The 27318-nt window shown below is 39.9% G+C and overlaps 1 protein-coding gene across 2 annotated transcripts; it reads right to left on the bottom strand.

Annotated features, from left to right (window-relative positions):
* Positions 1-7414: 7414 nt before the first annotated feature.
* On the bottom strand, positions 7415-22897 carry LOC118592764 (serpin B13). Of its 2 annotated transcripts, XM_036201828.1 has the most exons (8): positions 22850-22897; positions 21598-21779; positions 21056-21112; positions 11593-11721; positions 11104-11221; positions 9487-9629; positions 9163-9318; positions 7415-7819 (listed from the first exon to the last, which is right to left on the bottom strand). In XM_036201828.1, exons 2-8 carry the CDS (start codon positions 21760-21762, stop codon positions 7418-7420), a joined length of 1170 nt encoding a protein of 389 aa, XP_036057721.1. In that variant the 5' UTR covers positions 21763-21779; positions 22850-22897; the 3' UTR covers positions 7415-7417. The 2 variants fall into 2 exon arrangements, with proteins under 2 accessions (XP_036057721.1, XP_036057720.1); XM_036201827.1 differs by lacking the exon at positions 22850-22897 and having other exon boundaries at positions 7418-7819; positions 11593-11715; positions 21047-21112; positions 21598-21762.
* Positions 22898-27318: the final 4421 nt, after the last annotated feature.

Here is a 27318-nt window from a genome sequence, read left to right on the forward strand (position 1 = left end):
TAAAGTGGAGGAACAGACAAACAAAAAATGGGAAGAATGCTATAAAAAAAATAGAGGAAAGGACAATTAAAGCAGAAGAAAACAAAAAGACACTGAAAGAAAATCATGAAAAAGCAACGAAACAGATGAGGGAAACAGTCCAAGACCTGAAGAGGGAAATAGAAAAAATGAAGAAGACACTAGCATACAGAATGCTGGAAATAGAAAATCTGAGTAAACAAACAGGAACTTCAGATGCAAGTATAACCTACAGAATGTAAAAGATGGAAGAGAGGATCTCTGGTGTTGAAGATACAATAGAAGAAATAGATTCATCAGTCAAAGAAAACACTAAAACAAACAAAGTCATGACCCAAAATGTCCAAGAAATTTAGGACACCATGAAAAGACCAAACCTACCAATAACAGGGATAGAGAAAGGAGAAGAATACCACCGCAAAGGCACAGAAAATATGTTTAACAAGATCATAGAAGAAGACTTTCCCAATTTAAAGAAGGAAATGCCTATGAAGATACAAGAAGCCCATAGAACACCAAACAGACTAGACCTCCAGAAAAAGTCCCCTCTCCACATAATAATTAAACAATTAAATGTACAGAATAAAGAAAGAATATTAAGGGCAGCAAAGGAAAAGGGCCAAGTGACTTACAAAGGCAAACCCATCAGAATAACACCCGATTTCTCAATGGAGACTTGGAAAGCCAGAAGGACCTGGACAGATATAATGCAGACACTAAGAGACCATGGATGCCAGCCTAGACTAATATACCCAGCAAAACTTTCAATCATCATAGATGGAGTGAACAAGAACTTTCAAGACAAAAGCAGATTTAAACAATACTTATCCACAAACTCAGACCTACAGGAAGCACTAGAAGGAAAATTCCAACCTAAGGAAGTCAGATACACCCATGAAAACACAGGCAATAGATAACACCACAGCAGTAAATCCCAAAGAAGAGAAGTATACACACATTACCACCACAAAATAAAAATAATAACAGGAACAAACAATCACTGGTCATTAATATCCCTTAATCTCGATGGACTTACTTCACCTATAAAAAGACACAGACTAACAGAATGGATATGAAAACAGGACCCATCTTTCTGCTGCATACAAGAAACACACCTCAAAGACAGATACCTCCTAAGAATAAAAGGCTGGGAAAAGAATTTCCAATCAAATGGTCTTAAGAAGCAAGCTGGTGTAGCCATCCTAATATCCAGCAAAATAGACTTCAAACTAAAATCAATCAAAAGAGATGATGAAGGACATTACATATTCATTGCAGGAAAGATCCACCAAGATGAAGTCTCAATTCTGAACATTTATGCCCCAAACACAAGGGCACCCACATATGTAAAAGAACATTACTAAAGCTTAAATCACATATAAAACCCCACACATTAATAGTGGGAGATTTCAACACCTCACTTTCACCTCTGGAAAGATCGGCCAAATTGAAACTTAACAGAGACATAATGGACTTAACTGATGTTATGGCTCAAATGGACTTAATCGATATCTATAGAACATTTCAACCAAACAAAAAAGAATATACCTTCCTCTCAGCACCCCATGGAACCTTTTCTAAAATCGACCACATACTTGGCCACAAAGCAAAACTCAACAGATACAAAACAATTGGAATAACCTCCTGTGTTCTATCGGACCACCATGGTTTAAAGTTAGATTTCAACAACAACAACAAAAAAAAAAACAAAAAAACAAAAAAAAAAAAACTACAGAAATCCTACAATCTCATGGAAACTGAATAATGCTCAACTGAATCACCAATGGGTTAAGGAAGAAATAAAGAAGGAAATTAAAGACTTCCTAGAGATCAGTGAAAATGAATACACCACATACACAAACTTATGGGACACTATGAAAGCAGTGCTAAGAGGGAAATTCATAGCACTAAATGTCCACATAAAGAAGATGGAGAAATCTCATACTAGTGACTTGACAGCACACCTGAAAGTTCTTGAACAGGAAGAAGCAAAGTCTCCCAGGAGGAACAGACACCAGGAAATTATCAAATTGAGAGCTGAAATCAATAAAATAGAAACAAAGAGAACAATACAAAGGATTAATGAAACAAAGACTTTGTTCTTTGAGAAGATCAACAGAGAGAGAGCATCCAAATGAACAAAATCAGAAATGAAAAGGGAGACCTAACAACAGACAATGAGGAAATCCAGAGAATCATCAGGTCATACTTGAAAAACCTCTACTCCACAAAACTGGAAAATCTAAAAGAAATGGATAATTTTCTGGATAGGTACCACATACCTAAGTTAAATCAAGACCAGAAAAAACATTTAAATAGTCCAATAACCCCTAAGGAAATAGAATCAGTCATTAAAAGTCCCCCAAACAAAAAAAGCCCAGGACCAGATGGTTTCAGTGCAGAATTCTACCAGATCTTCACAGAAGACTTAATACCAATACTCTTTAAATTGTTCCACACAATAGAAGCAGAAGGAATATTACCAAACTCTTTCTTTGAGGCTACAATTACCCTGATGCCTAAACCAAACAAAGATGCAACAAAGAAAGAGAACTACAGACAGATCTCCCTCATGAACATTGATGCAAAAATACTCAATAAAATACTGGCAAACAGACTCGAGGAACACATCAAAACAATTATCCACCATGATCAAGTAGGCTTCATCCCAGGGATACAAGGGTAGTTCAACATACAAAAGTCCATCAATGTAATACAACATATAAACAACCTCAAAGAAAAAAAACCACATGATCATCTCACTAGACGCAGAAAAGGCATTTGACAAAATCCAACACCCCTTCATGATAAAGGTTTGGATTGATCAGGAATTCAGGGAAAGTACATAAACATAATAAAGGCAATCTACAGCAAGCCATCAGCCAACATCAAATTAAATGGAGAGGAACTCAAAGCAATAATAATAAAATCAGGAACAAGGCAAGGCTGTCCCCTCTCCCCATACTTATTCAATACAGTACTTGAAGTTCTAGCCAGAGCTATAAGACAACATAAGGAGATTAAGAGGATACAAATTGGAAAGGAAGAAGTCAAGCTTTCCCTATTTGCAGATGACATGATAGTATATATGAGTGACCCCAAAAATTCAACCAAGGAACTGATACAGCTTATAAAAACCTTCAACAACATAGCAGGATACAAGATCAACTAAAAAAAAAAAATCAGTAGCCCTCCTATACACAATAGACAAACAGGCTGAGAAGGAAATCAGAGATACAGCACCCCTTACAATACCCACAAATGATATAAAATACCTTGGGGTTACTCTAACTAAGCATGTGAAGGACCTATATGACAAGAACCTTAAGTCCCTGAAAAAAGAAATTGAAGAAGATGTCAGAAAATGGAAAGATCTCCCATGCTCATGGATAGGCAGGATTAACATAGTAAAAATGGCGATCTTACCAAAAGCAATCTACAGATTCAATGCAATCCTCATCAAATTACCAACACAATTCTTCACAGATCTGGAAAGAATAATACTCGACTTCATATGGAAAAAGAAAAAAACCAGGATAGCCAAAAGAATCCTGTACAATAAAACAACCTCTGGAGGCATCACGATCCCAGACCTCAAGCTCTACTATAGAGCTACCATAATAAAAACAGCTTGGTACTGGCATAAAAACTGACATGTAGACCAATGGAATGGAATTGAAGACCCTGACATTAACCCACACACCTATGAACATATAATTTTTGACAAAGAAGCCAAAAATGTACAATGGAAAAAAGAAAGCATCTTCAACAAATGGTGCTGGCATAACTGGATGTCAATGTGTAGAAGGCTGCAAATAGATCCATATCTGTCACCATGCCCCAAACTTAGTCCAAGTGGATCAAAGACCTCTGAACCTGATAGAAGAAAAAATAGGAAGTAGTCTTGAACGCATTGGCACCAGAGATCACTTTCTAAATATAACACCAGTAGCACAGTCACTGAGAGAATCAATCAATCAATGGGACCTGTTGAAACTGAGAAGCTTTTGTAGAGCAAAGGACATGGTCTACAAGACAAATTGACTGCCTACAGAATGGGAAAAGGTCTTCACCAACCCCACATCTGACAGAGGGCTGATATCCAGAATATATAAAGAACCCAAGAAATTAGACATCAAAATGCCCAACAGTCTAATTAAGAAATGGGCTACAGAACTAAACAGAGAATTTTCAACAGAGTAAGTTCAAATGGCTGAAAGACATTTAAGGAATTGCTCAGTATCCCTAATTACCCGGGAAATGCAAATCAAAATGACTCTGAGATACCACCTTACACCTGTCAGAATGGCTAAGATCAAAAACACAGAAAACAGCTTATGCTGGAGAGGATGTAGAGCAAGGGGGACTCTCCTCCACTGCTGGTGGGAATGCAAGCTTGTACAGCCACTTTGGAAATCAATATGGTGCTTCCTTAGAAAACTGGGAATCCATCTCCCCCAAGACCCAGCTATAGCACTCTTGGGCATATACCCAAGGAATGCTCAATCATACCACAAGGGCATTTGCTCAGCTATGTTCATAAGCATTGTTTGTAATAGCCAGAACCTGGAAACAACCTAGATGCCCTCCAACTGAAGAATGGATAAAGAAAATGTGGTACATATACACAATGGAGTACTACTCAGCAGAGAAAAACAATGACATCATGAGGTTTGCAAGCAAATGGATGGATCTAGAAAAAAATCATCCTGAGTGAGGTAACCCAGACTCAGAAGGACAAACATGGAATTTACTCACTCATAGAAGGATACTAGATGTAAAACAAAGATGACTAGACTGCTACACAACTCCAGGGAGGCTACCTAGAAAACAGGACCCTAAGGAAGATACAGGGATTGCCCAATGACAGAGAAATGGATGAGATCTACATGAACAACCTGGACGACAGTGGGAGTAATGAAGGGCAAGGTTTGAGGGAAAGAGAACTTAGGGGAGCAGGAGATCCCAGCTGCTGGATCAAGAACAGAAAGGGAGAACAAGGAATAACAGACCATGATAAATGAAGACCACATGAGAACAGGAATAGGCAGAGTGCTCGAGAGGTCCCCTGAAATCCACAATGATACATCCTCTGTAGACTGCTGGCAATGGTCAAGAGAAAGCCTGATCTGACCTAGTCTAGTGATCAGATGGCCAAACACCCTAACAGTCGTGCTGGAACTCTCATCCAACAACTGATGGAAGTGGATGCAGAGATCCTCAGCCAGGCCCCAGGTGGAGCTCCAGGAGTCCAATTGTTGAGAAAGAGGAGGGACTGTAAGAGCGTGAATTGTTGAGGCCAAGATTGGTGAGGCACAGGGACAAATAGCCAAACTAATGGAAGCACATTAATTATGAACCAAAGGCTGTGGATCCCCCAGCTGGATCAGGCCCTCTGGATAAGTGAGACAATTGAATAGCTTGAACTGTTTGGGAGGCATCCAGGCTGTGGGACCAGGACCTGTCCTTAGTGCATGAGCTGGCTGTTTGGAACCTTGGGCTTACACAGGGACACTTTGCTCAGCCTGGAAGGAGGGGACTGGACCTGCCTGGACTGAATCCACCAGGTTTAAATGAATCCCCAGGGGAGTCTTGGCCCTGGAGGAGATGGTAATGGAGGGGAGGGGATGGGGGGAAGGTGGGGGCGGGAGGGGGAGGACAGGGGAACCCATGGCTGGTGTGTAAAATTAAAACACAAATATAATAATAACAAGAAGAAGAAGAAGAAGAAGAAGAAGAAGAAGAAGAAGAAGAAGAAGAAGAAACTTTAAAAAATAATTTTTTAAATAAATAAATAAATAAAACAATAAACATGCCAAAGCGTACTGGGGAAGCCCACAAGACTTCACCCCTAAAGAACTGCAGTTATGAAACAGTTGTTTAGCTTGAACTGTTTAGGGGACCTCCTGGTGGTGGAATCACCATCCTTGGTGTGTCAGTGGACTTTTTGGAGCCCAGGGCCTACAGTGGGACACCTTACACAGCTTTGGTGCAAGTGGAGGGGCTTGGACCTGCCTCCACTGAATGTACCAAGTTCTGCTGACTCCTCATGGGAGGCCTTGCCGTGGAGGAGGTGGGAATGGGAGGTGGGCTGGGGGGAAGGCTGGGGAGTAGGAGGAGGGAGGAGAGGGGAATCCATGGTTGGTATGTCAATAAATAGAAATTTTCTTAATAACAAAAAAATAAAAACACAAAATGAAAAAAACTAAAGAGACTGACATTTTTATTGAAGAAAAAAAAGAAGGATAGTGAAATAAGGATTGCTGAGGGTAGGGGAAATAATCTTCCCCAGGGAATCCCACTGACTGATTACCCAACAGCAAAGTGTCAACTACAGAAACTTGCACACACACGAGGGACTTATATAGGCTGAGCAGGTTATATTTAGGAATGCATATGTAGATATGTATATGTATGTAACAATTAATGAAAAGGGCACCATGGATATGAAAGAGAGTAAGAAGGGGTACACGGAAGGGTTTGGAGGGAGGGAAGGGAGGGAGGAATGCTAAATTATAATCTCAAAAATAAAAGAAAAAAATTTTAAGAAGAAAATGTCACCTGGCATTAGACATCCCTCAAGAATCCAACCGGAAAATAAAGAAGGCGAAGAAAGAAAAGGATCAGTCTTCTAAAGGATAGTCCAATGTCTACTTTCCAAAGCCTGATCAGGTACACTTACCTTAGCAATTATTTCTAATACCAAAATGATTCTTAAACGAACTTGGGGGATATACTGTCAGAATAGAGGAGGCAACAAGAGAACCTCTCTGCCTCGTGCACTGTTGTTTAATTTGTTCTCGCATTTAACTTGTATTTCATTGATAGTCTCTAAATTCTCTTGACTAAGTACAGGTCCCCAGTATCTATCGGGAACAGATACAAAGAAACACATTAGTTGAGTAAGTTATTATTTTATTTTACTTGTGTGTCATAATATGCCAAAATACTAGAAGTGGATGAACCCTATAGTTCCCCATAGAGTCCATACCCTTTATCAATAAGAAAGAAAAAAGAAAGGAAGGAAGGAAGGAAGGAAGGAAGGAAGGAAGGAAGAGAAAAAAAGAAGAGAAAAGAAGAAGGGGGAAATTAAGGCAATTTTTCCCCTCAGTGCAGAAAAAAACGTTCCTGGTACTGACGGACCTTCAAGGGAAATCAGGGGAGAACTGAACTGGAGCTGACTGGCCTCAAATTATGCTGCCTTAGCGCCTGAGGTCGGAGCACAGGCTGTGGCCTCTAAAGCACGTGTATGAATCCCGTGGTCTGTCAACCCCGAGCGTTGCCTGATGGAGTCATGCCGCCACCACCACCACCACCACCACCACCACCACCACCACCACCACCACCACCACCACCACCACCACCACCACCACCACCACCACCCCAGCCCCCGATCATCTCAGGGAGAAGAAAACCTGCCAAAAAAGAGGATGCTGTCGGACTCTCTGTGCCTGATGAAGAACAAGAACGGGTGGTTACAGTGCACAAGTTCGCAGCCTGCAGCTGATGAGACTGTGAAGCCCATGCCGGTGCCCGCAGCGGCCTCGACTCCTTCCTCGGTCACCACCATGAAGGATCTGTGCAGGAACTTCTGGGCGTGCAGCCCGGAGAGTGCAGACATGCCCGAGTAGTCCCCACGCTCGCTGAAGGCAGTGCGCATGCCCATAGCGTCCAGCACCGGCTCCAGCTCATAACTCTCCTCCACCTGCATGCGGGGCAGGCGCAGGTCCACCCTTCTTTGCTCCAGGTGTCCGGGGCTGGTCCACTCTACCAATTTCTCAGGAGACAGTTTATCGATTATCTACAGTTGGAAAGGGAAATCCGGGAACAATTTAAAAGCCTCACACTGGCTCCAGCGAGCCAGAAAAATTATTACTTTTAATAACAAATGCAGAATTTTCATTTCAGTCTATTATCTACATAAAAGACTGTGGTCTTATATTCTCTAGTATATTTTCTTCTGTTATATTATCTGTATATAGCAAGAAGTGAGTTTTTCAAACTAAAGATATTTCAAATTCTGCATTTCAATTCCTGCTCTCTTCTAGTTTCTATATATGTATGAATAGATGTATTCACAGTGGGAATCTATTTTATAAGCATTTAACTTCACACCACGTGTCTCTCATAAACTGATAAAGTTAAATAACACTTTAGTCAAGTTGTTATGTGTTATACAACAGTTAACAATATCCATTCTCCTTGCAGACATCTAATATGTATGAAGCATTCTAATATATGCTGATAAATTCTGCAAATAGAAATTAACAATTACTATGAATTTCAAACTAGGCACCCTACTGTAGTCAATGTTGGAACTGCTGATTTGACCAAGGAAGCCAATTTTCTCCTGAATCACTTCTTTTCAGGGATGTCCAGGAAGAGGTTTTTGTATCAGTGTGTGTGTGTGTGTGTGTGTGTGTGTGTGTGTGTGTGTGTGTGTGTATAAAATGTTCCAACACATGTTTCATTTTGTTCCAAAATATTTCCAATTTATAAATGTACTGAGTGCTGTCTATGCCCTCCACATATACTAGGCTGCACTTCCCTAGTAACAGGAAAATGCCACATATCAAGTCTCACAGAGGCCAATTTCATAGATGGGAATGCTGAGGAACAAGGAAGTTGGGAGGATTTATTGTTGGGAAACAACTTAAAGAATAGGTATTTAAAACTACATATTCCTGGTGTTCAGAATACAAAACACTAGCCTCATCATTATTTTGAAAAGAATGTGGGTGGGCCTAAGTAAAGAATAATGATCAAAAGAAGAAATGCAAGATCCAAGGGCTTTGCTGTATTGCATGCAAAAGCTCTGTACGCCTGCATATATGATTTTCTAGGCAAATAGTTCATAGACATTAATGACTACTCAGAATGGTAGGGACTCTTTAGAACCATCCCCATACAACTTAAAATATTCATTTAGCTCATCTCACCACAATTGCATTCTAGTTATTCTCAACAAGTCTATTTCTCAATGGAGATCAGCTGGTAGCCACTGCAGAGAGTAAGAAATACTTCCCAAGTGGCACAGCTGGGCACCTAATTCTGTTCAGAAGCTCTGTTCCCAGGCTCTTCAGTTACAAGGGATGCAATATGGAGTGTTAAAGATGGTATCGGCCAGGAGATGCCAAGGTTTACCTTCTCCAGACCGTCTATATCATTGGGCAGAAGCACAAACATGCTGAGATCGTTGTTTTTATACGGGACCCCCACAATTTTGGCCTGCAGGTCCTCTAAGAGGGTAAAGCTGCAGGAGCTGCGCTGGCTCATCATCTGCACAGGTTTGCTTGTGTTCTGCAATGAACAGACAGACGAAAATATCACATGGCACCCAAGTAGCCCCTGAAAATAAAACAACCTCAAGTGGTGTCAGAGCTCTGAGTTACTGAACAAGCATTTTGCCAAATGATTTTTGACTGTACGTGTCAGACGTAAGCTGACCATATAGATAAAGGACCATACCTTATTCAGCCAGAACTCCTCCTCCTTGGTATTTTCTTTCTTAAACTCTCTGTCCCACAAGCCTTTAAAATAAACTGTATTAATGAGAACCAGCTTGGTGGAGCTGTTAAAAGAGCCTTCTGGAAACAGGTTCTTGACTTTTTCTGAAAACAGAGGAACAGAAAAGATTGGTCCATCTTGCAAATCACAAATTATGTATGTGGCAGGTATGGATTCGAGTGGCCTTGGATAAGCATTAACACTGTAGCCAAGTCAACACTTGAGGAGCCTTGTTCACCAAGGATTTGCTGGCAGAGTCAGCAGGGAAATTCTCAGATTGTCTCTGTTACCATGCAGTTGCCTTTATTATCAAGTAAGGAATCTTAGGCAACTTATCTACACTATGTGAGCCTCAGTTTCCACATTTATAAAATAGAAATATAACATGCCTCATGGGTTTGTTGAAATGAATAAGTGGTTTAGTATGTATGGACCTATAATCACTACCTGAATGTCTTAAGCACTCTGTTTTAGCTATTATTCTGATCTACCCAACAGAGTCCACACCTGTGATTCAGAAATTATTTATAAGAAACAGAATTTAAAGTGTATATATGAGAGGGGGTGCTCACCTGTACACCCTAAAGTTCAACATCAAATCGTCTTCCTCAATCACACTTTACCTTGACAAAGATTTTCCCTGAACTAGGAACTCAAGCAGGCTAGCTGGCCAGAAAGTGTCCACCTCTCTCCACCCTGTGGCACCCCACCACCCCCAACCAGTACTAGTTACATGCACACACCACTGTGCTCAGCGCTTACGTAGGCTCTGGGGTCTGAATTCTGCTGTTCATGTTGCTCAGGCCCAGAAACTCGCATTTTTAATTCTTGTTCAGTTCACACTACACTAAATACTGAAAAATTCTGTTCAGCCAACCTTTCGATATACCCTTTTTTCTGGTTGTTTTATTTCTTTCTGTAGATAAAATACAAATATTCACTCTCACAGCAAATGTCATTAACAGTGGTAATAGAAAATAGTAGATATTACCTATTTCTCCCCAAAGAGTATTTCCATCTTAATATTTCTCTAATACTTCTAATACAACTATTTTAATACAAAATAATAAGAGGATGGGGAGATAGTCCTCAAATCTTTACTGTGGAAGTGTCTGAAGGTTTAATCATCCCTACAAGATGTTCAAGTGGGAAAGGAGCCTGAGTGGCCCTAGCTGTAGGCAGCAGACAGGTCTTGGTGGAAGAGCTGTGTGTGCCTCTCCTAACAATTGGAGTGGAGACTCTCTATGCCATTTGCACTTGGGGCTCCAGACTCAGAGAGAAAGTCTATTATACAGAGAATAAGCTGATGACAAGCATGGTACCGGCTCTGGAACTGCAAAGGTGGTGTGATTCACAGCTTGTGCAAACAATTCCCCAGCATCGCTTCTCCGAACAGATGCTAAGGCCATCCCATCCCCTGCAGCACCCTCTCCAACTTTATGCCTAGCCTTGCCTGTACCCATCTCTAGCTCTTTCTAAAGCTTATCCACCTGGCATCTATGCAGCCTCAAGCTCAAGGCTTTGGTCATAGCTGGTAGTCAAAAAAATGCTTCTTGGTGAAACCCATCCATACTCTACCATTTGTTTGGCTTTCAACCCAGGAATTAATCTTCTTTCGGCTCTCATCTGCAGCATGTGCAAAATCAACAGGCTCCAGAGATGCATGGAAATATTTTTCAACATAATCTATGTATTTCTTTAGGAGAGATAAGGAAGAAATAGAAAGAGATTGAAGAATTTATTTATCAAGTACAAACACCTCTTAATAAATGTGTCTGTTCATTAGAAAAGCTAATGTCAAAATTTGAATTTTTAGGTCCTGGGAAAATGGTTCTCACTCCCTCCACACACTGTCATGCAGGTACAATGCAATTAAAGCAGAAGTGGGGGGTAGGCTCCCTGGACTCAAAGAGGAGCTGTATGTCTGGAGAGCAGGCCAGAGAGACTAGTAAAGCAGGCTGTGGCAAGCAGCCAACTTGGCAGCATGACCCCAGGACTCAGTCCTAAAAGGGATATTGGCTATTTGTTGCTACCACACACAGGTGTGGCAGACACAGCATAACTTACTTGAAGGAAGAGGTATGTTTTCTCTCCAAACAGCCTGTTGCTTATGTTCAATTCATAATCATTAGGGAATTTGCTTATTTCAGTCAAAAGCTTTTGGAATTGATCATATATTTCTTCTGTCTTCTCAAGCTTCAAAATCAAGACAAAAACTCAATGAGTTATCTTGGCAAAAGCAAGCCTAGTTTCCCTTCCAAAAGGATGTAGCTAGGGTCCCCCTGATGAGCAAATTTGAGAGAAAAATAGAAATGTCCATTGGTCCTGGATGTCATCTGGCTTTCTACAAACCCAGATACAAGTCATACCCAATCTGAGCTTCACAAAGATGTCTCCAGCAGCCTCAGTAGCACAGATCTTTCTTTTCTGATCCAGTTATTGACTTGGGTCTCAATGTAACTGCTCACTAAGACTAAGTGTTTCACAATTTGTTTTGTTTTTTTTTTTATTTGAGAAATGTTTAGATAATTCCTCTCCACTAACACTTGGATATCTCTGTTTTAAATGGTGGACAATAAAAGTGATTCTTCACAGAGTATGCAATTTATCAGAGCTGCAAATTGAACTAAAATGGTATTTGTCACTGTTTTCGAGAAAAAGATCAAAATCTTCTGGGTATCTTCTATGGGACACACCAGCTTTCTGGTTGTGTGCTGTGAGTATTGTGTGGCAAAGCTGAGTAAGCCAGAACACTTCATTAGAACAGAGCAGAACATTGTCTCATGACCTGGTGAGTGGGCTCCAGTTTTTTAATTCATAGAGGATGCAGAGAGAGGCAGCTTAGTTTTAAAGTGAGTGGTCTATTCCTGACTCCATTTGAGAACTGAAAAGCCATTTTCTTGTACAATGTGATGTCTAAATGTTTACTTAATTCTCTATTGTGCCTCTTATTTTCATTTATTATGCCCCAACTGCCTACCACAGTACGAGAAATAATAATAGACAGCTAACTTTTTCAAATAATTAATGACTATTTGAAGACATGAATTGAATTGAATTGAATTGAATTGAATTGAATTGAATTGAATTGAATTGAATTGAACTGAATTGAACTGAATTGAATTGAATTGAATTGAATTGAAAGTGTACATCCTTACTGTTCTGGCAGTATCTATGGAGCTGATCTTTGCTGCTTCCTTGCTGTTAGGAGACTTTAAGTGGCTAGCAATCAGTTTCTGGCTGCTAGGATTGGTAGAGGCACACAGTGAACAGGTCAGATGTTATACTACCTTGGTAATGGCCTGGAGTTGGTAAAATCCCAAGATCCTATTCCAGAAGTAAAAAGGTATCTCCATCACAAAACTGACATTACATGCTTCACTGTGTCCTTAAGGTCATCAATACACCACAGGCTTCACTGTATCCACAAGATCATCAACCAAGTACAAGAACGTGTCCCAAAATTATACATTGTGAACAAACAAGCCCCAAATCAAACTCATGGGAACATAGCAAGCAGCCACAGCACATACATAAGCATTTAGATGTTCACATCAGCTCTCCCATGCAGGAAATGTTTCTGGAGGAAGTCCATACTTGAAAACATGTTTAAATGACAGCATCTTCAACAAATGGTACTAGTAAAAACTGACGACTGCAATGTAAAGAAGGCAAATAGATCCACATCCATTACCGTGCACAAAAGCTAAGTACAAATGGATCAGAAACCTCAAGATAAATCCATATATGCTGAACGGAATAGAAGAGAAAGTGGGAATAACCTTGAACATGTTGGTGCAGAAGAAAACATCCTGAACAGAACATATCAATAGAACAAGCACTAAGATAAACAATAAATGGAACCTCATGAAACTGAAAAGCTTCTGTAGGGCAAAGGACACCATCAATAGGACAAAATGGCAGCCTACAGAACGAGAAGAGATTTTTACCAACTCCACATCCAATATAGGGCCAATATACAAAGTATATGAAGAACATAAGAAACTAGATATCAACAAACAAAATAATCCAATTAAAAACGGTAAGGTCTAGCTCTTACCCCTTTTGAGGAGGGGATGGAGGATGGGTTGAGAAGCTGTGGGGCAGGCAGTGGAAAGAGGGATGGGAGGAGAATCTGTGGTTGATATGTGCAATGAGTGGAAAAAATTTAAATAAAAAGAATTGTAAGGTCTAAACAGAGAAAGGAAACACTCTTCCATTGTTGGTGGGAGTAGAAACTTGTACAGACACTATGAATATCAATAAAGTGGTTCCTCAGAAAATTGGGAATAGATCTACCTCAAGACTCAGCTATACCACTTTTGGGTATATACCCAAGGAATGCTCAATCATACTACAAGGACACATGCTCAGCTATGTTCATAGCAGCTTTATTCATAATAGCCAGAAACTGGAAACAACCTAGATGTCTCTCAACTGAAACATGGATAAAGAAAACATGGTACATATACACAATAAAGTATTTCTCAGCTGTTTTTAAAATGACATCATGAAATTTTCATGCAAATGGATGTAACTAGAAAAATTCACCCCAAGTGAGGTAACCTAGATCCAGAAAGATAAATATGGCATGTATTCACTTAAATGTGAATATTAGCCATTAAATAAAGGATAAGCAACCTACAATCCTCCACTCCATAGACTGAGAGAGGTTAGATACAGAAGAAAAGGATGGGAGGATACATGAATCTCCTTGAGAGAAGAAAATAGAACAGATTTTACAAGTAGATTGGGGATGGGTGTGGACAAGAACAGAAGGATCAAGTGGAGATGGGAGAGATAGGGTTGTGGGAGGGAATGCAGGGAGAGACAGATTGAATTGAGGAGCATTTGAGGGATAATATGGGAATTTATTACAGTGGAAACTTCTTAAAATATGTGAAGGCTATCCTAATGAGGTCTTCCAATAATGGGGGAGACAGAGTCCCAAATAGCCATCTCTTGTCACCAAACAAGGCTTCCAGTAGCAGGACTGGGCTGCATTCAGTTTAGTTCTTGGCTAAGGGCATCCTGTGGAAATCCCCAAACAACACAGACTGTTGCCAAGACAATGGAGTGCTCTCTGCAAACTGACATTGGGCCCAATTGCCAAGGACAACAACTACACAAATCATTGAACGTGGAGAAGTCAAGCTGGTGCCTACATGGAAACTTCACCCCTGCAATCTAGTGTCCTTAGTGTGGGAAGGTACTCTGCAGGCTATCAAAAAAGATATGTAAACACCAACTCAACCATAAGACCTTTGACCTACATACAATCTCTACTGCCTATAAGATATGCTTAGGCAATGGAGGCACAGAACTTGTAGAAGTACCCAACCCATGTCTGATTTGAATTAAGGCCCACTTACAAAATAGACCTGTAATTGACACTTGGGTGACCAAGAATCAGAGACTAGATAGCCCAGAGACCTAAGGTAAAGCCAAATACTACTGATCTAAAAGAGGAACAATAAAATGACTCCTAATAGCATTCTGCTGTACTCAGAGATCAGTGCCTTATTCATCATCAGAGAAGCTTCAGAATGGAACAGATACAGAGACCCTCAGCTTGCCATTATGCAGAAAGAGAGTCTCTGAAACACTCAGCTCTAAATGGAAGGTCTCCATCCAATCCCTCCTCTAAGAGCTTAGACAACCCTAGGAAGAGGGGATGAAAAGAGTGTAAGAGGCAGAGAGGACAGAGAATAACAAGGCCCTCTGAATCAGTTGAGCAAGGCTCATATGAACTCACAGATGCTGAAAAGCAAGCTCAGAGCTGGCACAGGTCTACACCAGGTCCTCTGCATATATATTATGGCCTTCAGTTCAGTTTAGTATTTTTATGGGACTCCTTGGTGCTGTGGGATGTCATTCTGTGTGCTGTGAATATGTATTGCTCTGATTGGTTGATAAATAAAATGCTGACTGACCAGTAGCTAGGTGGGAAGTATAGGTGTGTGGGGGGGGGGCAGCCTAGGAGAATACTGGGAAGAGGAAGGCTGAGTCAGGAATTGCCAGCCAGACACAAAGGAAGCAAGATGACAAGGTAGATCTGAGAAAAGGTACCAAGCCATGTGGCTAAACATAGAAAATATGGGTTAATTTAAGTGTAAGAGCTAGTCAGTAATAAGCCTGAGCTAATGGCCATCCAGTTCATAATTAATTTAAGCCCCTGTGTGTTTATTTGGGTCTGAGTAGCTGCGGACCAGGCAGGACATAGGAAAATTTCTAACTATACCTGGGTATGTGAACAAATGGGTCTCTGATTCTTGTGCCTTCACTTGGGACACTTTTCCTTTTGTTGGTTTGCCTTGTCCAACTTCAGTGTGATGATTCTGTTTTATTTTACTATATTTTATGTTGTTACATTTTGTTATTATCTCTTAGCCTGTTCTTCTCTAATAAGACACAGAAAGAGATGGACCCAGATGAAAGGGTAGATGTAGAGGAACTTGGAGGAGTATAGGGAGGGAAACAGTAATCAAGAAATACTTTATGAGAAAATAATCCATTTTCAATAAAAGGGAGAAGAAAGAAAACATGTTTAAGAAACAAATGCTTGTCTATATTTTTCAGCTTGGATTAACTACAGCTCCTATAAATGAATATTTTATTAACATTTAAATTAAAGTCCACTGCATGGTTAGACAGCTTGTTGGTGCTGTTTGTTAGTGCTGAATTAGTGACCTGAAGATTACTCTAAACAACTGCTTCTGAATTCCAAAGACAAAAATTGATGACAACATTCCTGACATTAAGAAATATGGGCAATAGTTCTGGCATTCTTAAAAAGGCAACTATAGAGAAAATAAGGAAGTTATGTTACTCAAAAATTTAATGACTGAGAATTTTCACAAATAAATTGAAAAGTATAAGTTCTCTTAATACAAAAATTTTAATTAGTCATGAATGCCAGGTTTTGAGGAGAAAAAATAGTTAAAATAGATAAAGAAAACTGAAATCCTTTTTGAAATCCTTTTTGAGCTTATCAATGAGATAAGAGAAGGGATTATATGAGCAAGAATTGTTGAGACCAAGATTGGAAAAAGCTCAGGGACAAACAGCCAAACTAATGGAAATACATGAACTATGAACCAATAGCTGAGGAGCCTCCAACTGGATCAGGCCCTCTGGATAAGTGAGACAGTTGAATAGCTTGAACTGTTTGGGAGGCACCCAGGCAGTGGGACCCAGACCTGTCCTTAGGGCATGAGCTGGCTGTTTGGAACCTTGGGCTTACACAGGGACACTTTGCTCAGCCTGGAAGGAGAGGACTGGACTTGCCTGGACTGAATCTACCAGGTTGAGGTGAATCCCAGGGGAGTCTTTGCCCTGGAGGAGATGGGAATTGGGGGTTGACTGGGGAGAAGGAAGGTGGGGAGGGCGGGAAGGGGGAGGACAGGGGAATCCATGACTGATATGTAAAATTGAATTAAATTATAAAATAAAAAATTAATTTAAAAAAAGGAAAAAAGCAATGGCCAAAGTAGTTTTAATCTAAATTCTACCCAATAAATTGATGCTTTTCTGAATTAAATGCATCCATAATTAAAAAACAAGTAACTGGTCAAGGTATAGAGAATAAGTACTCAGCCTTAAATAGGATCCAGGGACCATAACAGAAGATTTTAAAAGTCAGAGGTAGGGAAGGACCATGACAAACATGTGTTCAGGACATGATAAGACCTCTGTACTCATGAATTTACAATAGCTGTGGTTGCCTGCACAAGACCCATTTAAGGTTAAGCCAGTCAGAGTTCCAGCAAAGAGATGGGAGACGCTCAGGAGGTCCAACTTCTAGCTCAGAAGCTAATGACAGTTGAAGCTAAAGTCACAATGATCCAGGGGATGGCACCACACTCATGAGTGTGTGGGCCACACAAACTGGACTCTGTGGCTCATTTAAGCTTATTTAAAAGGACATGAAGGTTGGGAGGGGAAACTAAGAGGAGGGGTAATCTAAAAGGACGTGGGGAGGGGAAGATGAACGTGATCAAACACACTGTATACATGTGTGAAACTTTTGAAGAACTGATAAAATATATGTTTGAATATGTAATAAGCTCATTTTAAGAGTCTAGTGTTATTTTGATACAAAAACTGGACAAAAATGTTCAAGATTTTTTACATCATTTATATTATTTTATTTTTTAAAACTAACAAAGTAGTAATAATAAACCAAATGTGTTTAATTTTAAAATATCATAACTAAGTATATTATTGCACAAATAAAAGGTTTACCACTAGAAATTCTAATAATGAAACCTGTTCCAATGACATAGAAAGTCATATGCTCACCATAGAAACAAGAAAGTAGAGACAGAGTGCATATACTCACAGATACCCAAGGGCTGTGAAGCTATGAGATTTTAAGCCTTAGTGTCTCTAGACAGTTGCATGAAATTAGGAAATGAACCTATAATCACTATTAATAATGATAAGTGTTGATACTGTCCTTTCAGTGAACAACTTGGTAACAATTTTAACATTTGTACACACATGTGAACCTCACATATAATGCAAGCTCCCTAGTAATTACATTTTAAAGGGTAAAGTACCTAAAGAATATGTCACACGTTCACAGACACACAATTGGACACTACTCAGCCATTAAAAATTCTTGTCCTTTGAGATGACATGAAATAAGTAGGAAAATTCTATGTTGCATGAAATAAGCCAGGGATAAAATAAAACACATATTCCATGTTGTCCCACTCATGTGGAGAACCTAAAATTGTTGTTCACACAGAAGTAGAGAACAAAATTCTGTTTCCCAGAGGTGGGGTACATAGGAGGAAAGAAATCAAGGGGGAAATGCTGGACAAAGGACATGTGTTTATACTCAGACAGAAGGTATATTTTTAAATAGTGTCTAGTATAGACAGTCAGTAAGTACTTTCTAGGGCCTGAGGGTGAAGGAGAAATGATAAGTGGAGGCAGGGAAAAGGGAGATGGAGATGAGTACCAATGGCTACAGAGATCCCTTTAGGGTGACAAAAATGTTCTAAATGTGATTATGATGGTCACACAATTCTGTAATCTTACTAAGAACCACTGAATTGTACAACTGAAATAGGTAAATTTCAGAATACATAAATTATAGTTCAATTAATCTGTTTTCAAACAAATCAAAATAAAGAAATTGGATTTTGAAAATATTTTATCTAATCCAAAATACCTAGAATGTCATTTCAGCATATAAATATAAGAAAAATCATATGTTCATATATGATAGATGCCATATTGTTTTCAACACACAACACATAGAATTAATGATTTCTACATGAATATTTTATACTATGCTCCTGAAATATGGTAAATATTTTATACTTTTAGCATATCTCAAGTCAAGTCAGATGCATTTCAAGTGCTCGCTTGACTGAACACCACCCACAACCCAGGCAAACCAGAAGACTTGTGTAAAAGGATAATTTACACATTATCTGTGATAAGAAAGAAAGAAGGAAGGAAGGCCTATTAACACAACAAATAAATGAACAGCTCTAAAATTGAACCCACTGGGACTATAATATTAGTCCAAAACCAACCGCATGGCAAAAGATGCCATTTATAACAAAATAAGAAGTGCATTGGGATAATGAATTCTCAATCCTGAAGAACAGAGCCTCTACTCTCAAGAGAGAAGCTTTATGTTCAGGGAAGTTAAGGAGTACATCAAGGAATGGGAATGGACATTTTTCTCACACTAGGAGAGGTATTCATTACATTATTCCTTCTACCTTCCTACATAGTCTTGAGATTTTAGTATCATTTTGGAACAGAAAGGTTCAGAATACTCAAGTAGTATATATCAAGCCTGTCACTGGACTTTGCTCATCTGTTTATTCATTTATTAATAAGGATATTGGATTAGCAGTCCTCTGGAATATGCTCCAGCACCAATACCCTTGTCTCAGTACCTCTACTCTGTATTTCTTCAGCTCCCCAAAACTCCTGGGGAAGGGACAGAACTGGTTCATGGTAGAAGAGGGCAAATTACACCTGCCCAAAGCTGAGAGGCGACTTCCACCCAGTCATGAATCTCTCCACCCAGAATAAGGGCATCTGTCCCAGATGAGATGTCTTGTGAAATCTTTGGGAAGGTTCTGCAGGGACTATTTTGTTTTGAAAGAGAGAGAGAAGTACTCTAGAAGCCACTGCATGTCTCAGTTGAGTGCACATGGGAGCAGCCTCCTGACCTACCTCAATTAAAAATCTCCAAGAAGAAAGCCCAAGTCCACAACTGAAAGTGAGCCACCCAGATAACCTAGCATTGTGGGATTAGAAGTGAACAGCTCACAATGTTGGGAGGTTGCAAGTGTGACTTTATGAGAGGTACTGGACTGTGGTTACTGTCAGAGTAATTGTGCTCTTCTGGGAGTCCTGATCACCTCCAGATGCTAACCCTGACCTAATGGGCCCCATCCTACCCTGGATTTGGTAAGACCAAGCAAGAGATAACACTAGATCTGGAAGATGACCAATGCTCCTGTGCTGATTGTATCTAAGGAAATATTAGCAGGAGGGGCTAGATACTAATTCAGCTTAGCAATAATATTGACCACTGCTCCCAAAAGTACTAGGTGAATTAAATGTATGATCTGGATTTCTATCAGAAATGTTACAAAGGACTAAAGAAAGGAAATTACTTGCCAAAATCCTGTAGTCCTGGCATGCCCAGACCTAAAGTTGACCCAGTTCTCTGTAACTCCAAAGCTATTATCCAAACCTTTTGGTATGCCAGCATTCATAGTGACATGTCTGTTACAGTTGTGATCTCTTGTTATGGAAAATTTACTGTTTGTGTACAGTCCAATTTGTGATTGGAGGAGGTTTTTCTCCCAGGAGTTTATGTTCTAAGAGTATAACCCCAGTATAACGATGTTAAGAGGTGGTGAGACACTTAAGGGACCTCGTAGGGAAGGTGATTAGGTCACCAAAGGCACTTCCCTCAGAGAGATTAATGGTAATCTCCCAAAGTAAGTTAGTTCTTGTGAGAGTATATTTTACAAAGACCAGCCCACAAGCTTTACCCCTTCTGTGTGTCACCGGTGTTTATCCCCTTAATCCTCTACATTACAATGCGTTCTAGAAGACTGGAAACCAAGAACATACAGACAATCTGGGACTCTCAACCTGGAAAACAATGTGCTTAATAAGTAGGCTCTTCTTTATAAAGCTTTCAGACTCTAGTACTTTGTTATAGCAACAGAATATGAACTAATATGCCCAGAAATATTATTTGGTTCCAGTGACTATGCCTGATAGTAAATGAGGTGTATTACCCCTTCCTGATAGTAAATGAAGTAAATGAGGTATATTACCCCTTCTTGATAGTAAATGAGGTATATTATCCCTTCCTGACAGTAAATGAGGTGCATTACCTCTTCCTGATAGAAAATGAGGTGTATTACCCCTTCCTGATAGTAAATGAAGTGTATTACCCCTTATGCTTTCTCTAGGACTCCTCTACATTGATCCTACACCTAAAAAGTAATCACACTATAGGATGTAAAACATGCCTCACCTCCTTTTCTGCAGACTTTATTCTGGAGCTTCCTGTGCCTTTTTCAGAGTAAAGTACCTGGTAGAGAGAAAACATTGTCATTATTGTCAGAATAGAGATAAATTTCACATAACCAAGGGAAGGCTGGGACTAAAGTCTTTTCAAGGGTATACAGGCAACATCATCTCCTTGACAAACCAGGGAAATGTCTAGGTTGCTCACTGATCTCTTCAGAGCATAGTCATGGGTTCACTTAGGTCTTCCTCTTCTATATGTCAGGCAGACCAAACAGAGATTACAGTGCTAATGAGAGAGACTTTGGTCTTTCATGGTCTATCTTTATGAGAATAATGGCTTTTGACAAGGCTACTCACCACACTCAAAGGAATTCCAAGCATCAAAGAGAACATGGTACTGTGGTACCCTCTAGAGAGGGAAGAGGCCTTCCCTGGCAGACCTGAAATTACTCCACATCTTCATCATCTGTTTTCTGGCCAGGTCAAGATGAGCACATTTTCAACACTAGAGGCTTAAACCCCCGACAAGCAAAAGAAGCTCCCCACCTTCTGTAACTCAGAGGCAGTGGCTCCTCGGGTCCCCAGGAGGATCATGCCAATGGCTGTTGAGATGCCCACAGGGGAAAAGAAAACGTTGCCATCGTTTGTTTTATCCAACTCTTTGAAAAGATCAAAGCCAAACTGCGCAGTTGCTGCACCTAGTGAGTCCATGGTAGTTTCCAAACTATCTAGAACAGCAATAACAATCAACATATCATCTGGACTGACTGCTTTTTGCTGTGGTCACACCTTCTTTCACTTATCCGGAACTCTGAAACTTTGGACCCTCTCAGAACTGCAGCCTGGCGCCTGCCTCTGCTCCCACAGCAGGAGACATTAGCAGCTGGAGGTCTAGCTTCATCTAGTAGTTTTCAGTTTTTGTCTCCCCAGGAGGTAGGGTAATACCTTAATGGTTTTCCCCTCTTGTTTATTCTGTTTATCTGTAGTCAGAATCTGCTTCCCACCTCTACATCTTATAATAACTTCTCTGAGCAGACCCACCCTTTACCTGCTGGTGTGCAACTCACCCATCTGCCCAGATTGTATGTAGTAAGACAGAGTTCTCCAAGCACAGGAATCCTCACTGGCCTCACATTCAATTTGACATTTCCCATTTCTCAACAGATCCAAATCCAATCCAGAGTAGCAGAACATATTAAGTCCCCTAACCCCTGATTCCTAACCTCACAAAAAGTAAACTGTGGACTGAATTTTCTCCTAAAGGGCAGTGGAGCATCCCAGACATGGATTATTAAGTGGGTGTAGTTTTTTTCTTATGCTTTTCTTTTTTGCATTGTTTTGAGTTATTCAATGAGCTAATCTTACTGTTATTAATTAAAAAAATAATTTTCAAAGAGCAGTTAATATTCACCGGAAATAAAAAAAAGTATAGTACAATTATGCACTGTTTTCTTCAGCATTTATTTCAGTCTTTGAAAGAAACTCAAAGCAAAATAAAATGAATAAACCTGATAGCCCTCATACTCTAGGTCTAACCCCTGCTATGAAATTCTACCAGCCCACACTTACTGTAAGAGGTTCAGCCTGTTTCTTTATAGGGAGTCCTTACTCAGAAATAAGATTTAACTCACTGTCAAACAAGATGGAGAAGTTAAACAGTGTTGACCATTTGGGCCATGAAATAAATAAAATCACCTCAAAAAGAGTCTATGCACAATAAAACATATTTATTTCAAACCAGCAAACATCATTATTCTCAAAACACAGGCTCTTAAGCTGGATCTGAGGAAGAACTTACCTGGCTCGTGAAGGTACAAAAGTGGCTAGACAAGCGGCTAAGAGGCTATGTAAAGCGAAGAGCTGAGGTCTTTAATTTATAGCTCTCTCTGCCTCTCCCTCGTCATTACAGTTCGTCTTTCCAGTGAAACAGCCTTTGGTTTCTCAATGACAATTTCCCTAATAAAAATATCACACACAGTTTATGAGAAAACTGACAGCTTAATTCCTTATATTTTCCTTGTGGCCATGAAGTCATGTACTTAAAGTTATCAGCAACTGCTTTTTCAACTTTAACCCAAATAATGTATGCTTCAGATACACAGGAAGTGAACTTCTTCAAGCTCCTTTGGACATTCTGATTAGAAACCAAGCATAAAGACATTCAAGTGTACCAGAGAACAAAACAAGATTGAAAGCAGATGTTCAGATCAGGACTACGGGATATAATTGCAATGTCCAGGTCATGGGAATTATGGCTGTGAGCCAGGAGACCAAGCCAGGAGAGGCCTTTCATCCTTAAATGATAGCAGGGATGTTCTGGGAGGAAAGACTCTGTAGAGCAGAAGTTTTGTACCTTAGAAATACATCATACTCTTCTGAGGGACTTAGGCATCTCTGCCCCAACCTTGACCTAGAAAGAGTAAGCCTCTCTGTGGTGAAAGCCAGCATTAAAGCTTTTAATCACCTGGGTGGTGGTTAGGATGGATTCACAGACAAGGCTGGGCACCACTTGTTTATGTAGCCTAATGAAGATGCCAGTTAAAGCATGCTTTATTTACCACAGAACAACTGTGTTTGGCCCTGACAAGACGTTCACTATATGAAGCTCTATTTATTATTTGGTGGTGCCAAAAGCAATAAGATTCAAGAAATAATTATACAAGGCATGAACTAGAAAAAAAGAGAAAAGTCTGGGCAGGCAACTTCAAACTTTCAGGCTTATGCATGCACTCAGGTGCATACACACACACACACACACACACACACACACACACACACACACACACATCACTGTTCCCAAATAATTGTCCACTAATTAAGAAGAATCCCATCAGAATGCATTAAATAAATAATTATTGAGTCTACCATGCATCAGACACTGTGCTTAATGCTAAATACTTCACAAATATTCAACAACCCCATGTGGTTCAGGAAAACAATCTACAAAGTGAGGAAAGCTCCATAGGAAACTGCACCTCCAAAGTCCAGTTTTGCCAACCCTGGAACATCCCAACGGGCATTATCAGTTCATCAAAAGAACAGGAGAAACATTGAAGACTGGACTCAGCTTCAATCTTAATCTAAGGTGTGAGGATTTTCATTGTTGCTGAGCAATTCATCCTGGGATGACGTTGGAGCTCCAGCAAACTTGTAGAAGGGCCTTCTGAGAGATGCATCCTTAAGGCACAGCTCATGTACAGACCCATCTCAGTATTTACAATTGACTTTTTTTATTTCTTAAAAAAATTATTACAGCTTTTAAAGCAATTTCAAAGCAGTTTTTAATTAGCTTCTCCTTTTCAATTGTCACTGAAAATATGCAAATTAAGTAAGGTTTAGAAAGAATCAGCATTTAATTCTAGTTAACTCTGACATCAGTCAAATGGAAATGTTAGGGGTTTTTAATTAGTTATAGTTAACCCTAATGTCAATGATACAGTAACGTTACAGGTCTACAACACTATTTTTCATGCTTGAATATGCTTGTCCACTTTTATTCTGCAATCTTTGCTCTGTGGCCCACTGTGTAGATACTCCCAACTGCCCTCTGCTCCTGTTAAGAAACATTTCCTCTGCTTCTGCAGGGGAACTTGGCTTTCCCAAGAGCAGCCACTTCACGTTCTTCTCTGGGAACAGCCATTCATATCCTGTGACCATGATGGCTCCATCCCACTCTTGCTACTCGCAAGCCACTCTCCCTTCATTTAACTTCACTGTACCCTTGTGGACACTTTGACTATCTTGCTTGTACTACCTTTCCAAAATAGTAGGCCCTCTGGTCCTCCGCACCTGGTCTCTCAGTTCTTTCTAACTGCTCCCACCACTCCAGAGTTTCTATGCATCTTCATGGCAACTCCCGTTTCCCTGTCCTTCTTGGCTCTCCTTTAGTGGTCCACTCCCAGTCATACACTGACCATCGCCCTCAACAGGAACTGCTCCTATTATAAACTAGCGGACACTGAAATGACTCCACCTGCTCACACATTCCCATTCCATATTCCCAGTATTGTCATAATCCTCAGTCATGAGATTCTTTCAATTTCTTCTACTTTATCAGTCTCTTCTTACTTGTTTCAAAACAGCCTCAAGGAAGAAAATGTTGGCACCAGTGAGTAAAAAGATGAGATAAGCAAGCCCTGGAGCAGGCTGCCCTGGATTCTCCATCCTCTCCCATACCTCGCTGCTCTGCTACAGAGTCTACTTGTCTATTACTTGCTTACAGCACTGTTCCTCAAGTCTATAGTGCTGTTCTAGAAGCTGCTGTGTCTCAACCAGACTCCTTTCCCAGCCTGTACATCTGCCCTTTCCTAGGGTCACTGATTCTCATCTGAATAGAATCTTTCTATCCAGCCGTGACTCCATAGAAAACAGATATAAAGAGATGGTTCCCACCCAACTCCTGATCACCACCTGAGGCTACTGATATTCAGCCTTCGTCTAAAATACTTATTTCAGGGGCTGGTAGTTAATGCAAGAACTTCATAACTGTCAAAGTGCCGGGAATAAATGACAGTGGCATGCTTGACCCTAAATGAGATGTCTGTATCACCCCTTTCCAAGGCTCAGGGAACACTGGGCAGGTGAGATAGAAATAACGTAAAGCCAGAGGATGGGGAGGTATGCAGCAAAACGGCATCTTTGGGGCCTGCTATGCACATTGCACCCATGAACTCACTGCAGTTGTAGTTGTCTGCAAAGACCCTTACAAGACTGGCCCCATCAACGTGTCACCATGCGTGGGAGAGAAGTCTGAGACCTCACCTCTTCCTGAGAGACCATTGCTAGTTAGTGGTTAATGGGAGAAGAATGGCACAGCAACTAGCACTCATGCTGTAGAAAACAATCTCCTACCCAGGCTCACACAGTGGTTCTAGTTCAATGGCTCACACACAAAAAGAAGACATGGAAACAGAGGGAGACTTGTGAAAAACAAGGGTTTAGTGTGGGGGGGTGAGGAATGAAGGAGGGAAATGGTGGTAAAATGACTAATACCCATCATACCCATGTGGGAAACTGGATAACAGCGTTTACACGGAATGAAAGTGCCTCATCCTCCTCATCTCATCAGGTGGGACTGTCATGTGATCTTGATTCTAGACTTGCCCTGTGGTACCAAAAAATCAAATCCTAGTGGAAATGTACTAACAATTAATGTTTCCCTTGACCCAACTTTATTTTCTCAAAGCATCTCCTCCCTCTGAAAAAACTGCAAGAACAAAAATAAGTATCTTTGGCTTTGCTTCTGATGTACTTGACCTAAGACAACACTTTTACACCTAGTCCGAACACCCCATTGCTTCTGCAAAATTTACAAAATTCTTCAGTGATTCTTAAATATATTTTCCTTTACATAAATTATTGACTCAAAAAGACCTATATAAGACCTATAAAAATTTCTCTTTGGATATAGATTTGGGTTCTTTTAAATTAATATGTTGACATTTTTCACATTGTGCAAGGAGTTTATCAACTTTCATGTCCCTTGGTAGCACTTATAGGGAGACAGAAACATATAGAAAGAAAAGGGTATTCTCCTGTGATCAGAACAAGGAAATTAAGGTGAAATATGACTTGAAAATTTTCTAAAATGTAAGATTTTGTGCGTATCATTGTAACTTTACTTAAGTGTGGCCGTAATGAAAGCATTGGTCACAGTAATAATGTTTCCTTTGAATTACTTAGGCTTGAAACACAGAATCCAAACTAGAAGGACCATGGTCCTGGTGGACAACAAATATTATTTATATATACAATAAAAAATATGAAAAAGCTCTGCATACCATCACTGCATCCATTCAAAAATTGAATCAGAGACCTTCAGAAGTACAATAGGGATGTTAATTAGCTGATCAATTAATTAGCTAATTGTTCAAAAGAAAAAATACAATTATATTCACCAAAGAATTAAGACAAACATATAATTAAAGAGCAAATATAGAAAAATTACTTAAAGCAAGATTAATATAAAAATCAAATATACTGACAACATATATTAGAAAATGTTAATATATCATTTAAAGAACATCATAACTCTATTGAATGCTGGATGTGATGACACATACCTGTAATCCCAACACTCAGAAAACTGAGGCAGCAGGAGGAGTCTAGGCTAGCCCAACTGCACTACACTAAAAGAACCTTTCTCAAAAAAAAAGGGAAAAAAGGTAATGTGTAGCTAAGTACCTAGACACAGTCATTACAATACACACTCACCAAAACATCACGTTGTACACAACACACACAATTTTATCTGTCAACTTGTGAAAC

The sequence above is a fragment of the Onychomys torridus genome, chromosome 11 (genome assembly GCF_903995425.1).
Source record: "Onychomys torridus chromosome 11, mOncTor1.1, whole genome shotgun sequence".
NCBI lineage: Eukaryota > Metazoa > Chordata > Mammalia > Rodentia > Cricetidae > Onychomys > Onychomys torridus.